This window comes from Cebus imitator, unplaced genomic scaffold (assembly GCF_001604975.1).
Source record: "Cebus imitator isolate Cc_AM_T3 unplaced genomic scaffold, Cebus_imitator-1.0 Scaffold577, whole genome shotgun sequence".
Taxonomy (NCBI): Eukaryota; Metazoa; Chordata; class Mammalia; order Primates; family Cebidae; genus Cebus; species Cebus imitator.
In genome coordinates, this window is record NW_016107892.1 from 1,077,904 (window position 1) to 1,082,138 (window position 4,235).

Consider the following 4,235-nt stretch of genomic DNA (forward strand, 5'->3'; position numbering starts at 1 on the left):
AAAAAAAAAGGCCAGGTGCAGTGGCTCACACCTGTAATCCCAGCACTTTGGGAGGCCGAGGCGGGTGGATCACGAGGTCAAGAGATTGAGAATATCCTGGCCAACATGGTGAAACCCCGTCTACTGAAATTACAAAAAATTAGCTGGGCGTGGTGGCAAGCGCCTGTAGTCTCAGCTACTCAGGAGGCCGAGGCAGGAGAATTGCTGAACCCGGGAGGCAGAGGGTGCAGTGAGCCGAGATTGGGCCACTGCCCTCCAGCCTGGCACGTGGCGACAAAGCAAGACTCTGTCTCCAAAAAAAAAAAAAAAAAAAAAAAAGACATCTCATAGGAGGCACCATGTGCTTCCTATTGTCATCCATCAAAAAGATCCAATTATTTTTGGTTAACCCACCTATAGTGATGCTAAAATTGATCAACATGTTTAGGTGGTGACAGGCTGATTCTTCCACTGTAAAATTCCCCATCAATCTTTCATCTGTTTGTTTAATCCTGAATTGATGAAGCTGAGGCCTGAATTACTTATTTTATTGAGGTTTCAGTACTGCCTTTACTTTCTTTCTTTAAAGATTCACACACAGTATGACCCCTGGAACTGTGGCTCAGTTAAAAAGAATGAGGTGACTCTATAGATATTGAAATGAAAACATCTCTAAGATAGGAAGGTAAATGGGAAAAGAAGAAACTACGAAGCAGTATGGAAAGCACAACTCATATGTAAACCAGGCAACGTCACATACACACATATGTGGATACGTGGGATTACATAGCAGAACTTTTTTGCTTTATGAGCTTCTGTAAAAAAATGTTCAAGTTTTCCCTTACCAATATTTTAAGCAAAACTACTTTTTATATGAAAGTAAAAAATTACAGGCTCACCAGGGCAGAATTTGCTGCTTCATCTCCAGTACAGACCAGGATGTTGCCATCATTCTCTGGGCTTTGGAAAATGGCATTTTTGGTCAACAGTTTGCAAGTGGGTCCTCCAAAAAATGTATGGACAGGCTGGCAGGAGCAGACCAGATTTCCAGTGTCATCCAGTCTGTAGGACATTTCCAGCAGCACACTTCGTATTGTGGTATGATTTTTATCTATATGGGACAGAGAAATCAGTACTGCACCATGGGTATGCTATAAAAAACATTAACTAAGTACCCAAACCTCAGACACTTACAACCTACTTGGATAGAAAAGCCATAAATGCATTAAACCATCAAAAATAGCTACAAAACAAATAAAAGGACAAGAACAAAATATCACAGCATCAATGAAATTCAGAACTGTAGGCTAGAAATCAAGTTATCTACAATAGCTTTTGCTTAAGAGAAAAACAATTCTAAGAGTGAGTTACCTGTTTTAGTAAGATCAGTCTCCTGACAGACCTCTGCTGGGGGATTTCTCTCTCAAGAATTCTCAGTAAAAGATTTTTCCCTTCCCCCAGTGAGAACCTCATTAGCCCTAGAGACTGCACTTTTTTTTAAAGTGAAAGCATGTTATTACAGAAAGGGAAACAGGTATTTGAAATTCTGCTGGGAGGCAAACAAAAGCCAGAGAACAAAATAGAACCCCCAGGCTTTCTACACCAGTCATAGCAAATCACAGTCTTGGAGATAGCAGAGCTGTGGGACGACAAAGAACCCAAGGGTCTTTAGAGTTAAGTGCTACTGAGATGTTTCTCAGCTCAAACAAAACTTAAAAACATGGGTAGATCTACCCACAACTAGAAGAGGGGCATTTAATGACTAACTCTAATTAAACACCTGCCTGTTATAAATTTGTTTAATACAGTTGTTACCTCAGCATCTGCTTTTAGGGCTGGCATAAATTATTTGAAACCCAATGTACCCTGTCAACTTTGGCCTAGTTACAACATCCCTTCCCTGAGCGAGGTTTGAGATACAGCCCACTTGTCCCTCCCCTCAACCCCCACCCTTCCCCTAGGGTGGCCTATCCTGGATGGCCTAACCCCTTCTTCCCATTGGCCCTCTGAAGCATGCTGCCCTCTTTTCTTTAGGATCTATCAAGTAAGCTGTTTCCATTATTTCATGTGTTTTATGCACTGCCTTCTTTGCATCTCACTTGACCAACACACCTGAACCTAGCTTCTTTCCTATTCAGGGCTCTCCTAGAGAGTCGCTATCTCAAAGGAAATAAACTGGACACAGGTCAGACAAGAGCCACAAGGGTACCTGCCAGTATAAACAAATTCCCTGTGAGAGGGACACCTGGTCATGCGTCAGACAGGCATTAGGCCATCTACCAGGACAAAGGAGAATCCTGTGAAAGACACACTATGAACATTCACAACCAACTCCCTTGAGCCTCGCAGGACCGGGCTAGAGTTTATAGCCACTCTCCTGACAGAGACCTCAAGACCAAATTAGAAAGAAAAAACTTACAACACTGACCATCAGTACAGTTTACTAGGAATTTAGATTCGTGCCACTTAGCCTAGAAAGAAGCTGTGAATGAAGCACAGTCTGCTGTTAGGGGTTCCACCTCTGATTCCGAAGATGGAGATGTTCAGCTGGCTGAGCCCACACAACCACTGTTGTCCATCTCCCCTTATTTACCTTTGTTGGCCCAAATAAGGAGGAATAGACAATATGCTGGGTACTACATGGCTGCTCTAATCTGGGCATTTCTCTCAGGGGAAGTGAAGTGAGGGGCAGGCAGAAGATAAAAAAGTGATCTCAAGGTGGCTCAATGACCTAAAGAGCTGGCCCCCTCATTCCACTACTGTTCTAAGTTGCAGGGCTCCTGAGTGGCTAATTCACTTTCAGAAGGACCTGGCAGAATATGCTTCAGTCCTCACATGTAAGAAGCAGGAAGGCAGGCTCTGTGGGGCAGTTTGGAGACACCATCCTTCCTATAGTAGCAAGAGCTTCAACATATCTTTTTAGCCTGTGAGGGGTACCACAGCCACCCAAAGGATAGGATCAAACTCTTCTTCCCTCTTCTCTACCATTGTGCTCCCAAATAAACCAAAGGAGGCCCCACAAGGACCTTCCACTACTCACCAGGCCTGTAGGTCACAAGACAGTGCCGGGAGCTGTTTTCTGTCTGAAAGTCTGTGCAGCCCCCTGGTTCCAAGGGCAGCACATGAGGCCAATGAGTAAAGTCCATTTTCCGTTCCCAGAAGGAAGCATCCTCCAAGTTTCCAGCCAGCACTCCACCATATGGAAATGCAGCAGAGGCAGCTCTGGGCATGTATGACAGGGAGACCAGTGGACATCTGAAGGGAAAGAAAGGAAACTGTATCTTACATTCCAAAACTTGGATGGCTCTATATCCCTCTACCAGGAAGCCTCAAGCACATTTCTACCTCTACAGAGGTTAAACACCTTTAGTCACTATCCTGTGACATCTGATAAAAATTATCAACCCTCTCGGTAGAAACAAAAGAGTATACATATAATATTCTGCACCTAATTTCAAGGGAGATACCAGATAGTCTAAAAAAAAAAGGAAAAAAATAACTAGGAAATTTAAGGGATAAAAAGATCACAATTTACTAGGAAGCTTGAGTAGTGTGAAGCTTGCAGAAATGGGGTTAGCCACATACAAAGAAAAGTCAGGAAAGAAACAAAGCTTAAATACATAACAAAATAAAGATTCCAAGTTGTAGCTGACAGATCCCACAATTAAAATACAGCTAAAAGCAGCTATATTTAAATTTAGAAACAGGATTGTTTTCGATTTTCTAAATTTCCTTCTGCAAGCGTATGACCAGGACTATACGCCAAGAATTCTCTGAGAAATATCATCCTTTAAAACGTGTTCCTAGGAACTCATTTCTGCTGTGAACTCCTTCATGCCAAAGTTGCCGAAGTGTCTACTTTGCCTGTTTTATTTCATTTTCCCTGTCGCAATAAAGGTAATCAAAGTAAACAAAAATAAAAATGAACAATACATACAAATACTCTTTCCTTGCCATTTTAAAACTTGCTGGGTTTTAGTTTGGTACTTGCTGGGCGTCATAGCTCATGCCTGTAAACCCAGCACTTAGGAAAGCCAATGTGGGAGAATCACTTGAGGTCAGGGGTTTGAGACTAGCCTGGCCAACACGGTGAAACCCTGTCTCTGCTAAAGACACAAAAGTTAGGCATGGTGGCACACACCTGTAGTCCCAAATACTCAGGAGGTAGAGGATGCAGTGAGCCAAGACTATGCCACTGCATTCCAGCCTGGCTTACAGAGTAAGACGCTGTCTTAAGGAAAAAAGGAGAGAAAAAA

General features: G+C 42.8%; 1 protein-coding gene across 1 annotated transcript in view; it reads right to left on the reverse strand.

Annotated features, from left to right (window-relative positions):
• LOC108294405 (E3 ubiquitin-protein ligase RFWD3-like) overlaps positions 1-4,012 on the reverse strand; it is a 6,984-nt gene extending 2,972 nt beyond the window's left edge. The window contains exons 1-2 of the mRNA XM_017516278.2: positions 3,020-4,012; positions 879-1,090 (exon numbers count right to left, since the gene is read on the reverse strand). Coding sequence (XP_017371767.1) covers positions 879-1,090; positions 3,020-3,209 — 402 coding nt within the window. The 5' untranslated portion in view covers positions 3,210-4,012. The remainder of the gene's footprint in view (positions 1-878; positions 1,091-3,019) is intronic.
• Positions 4,013-4,235: the final 223 nt, after the last annotated feature.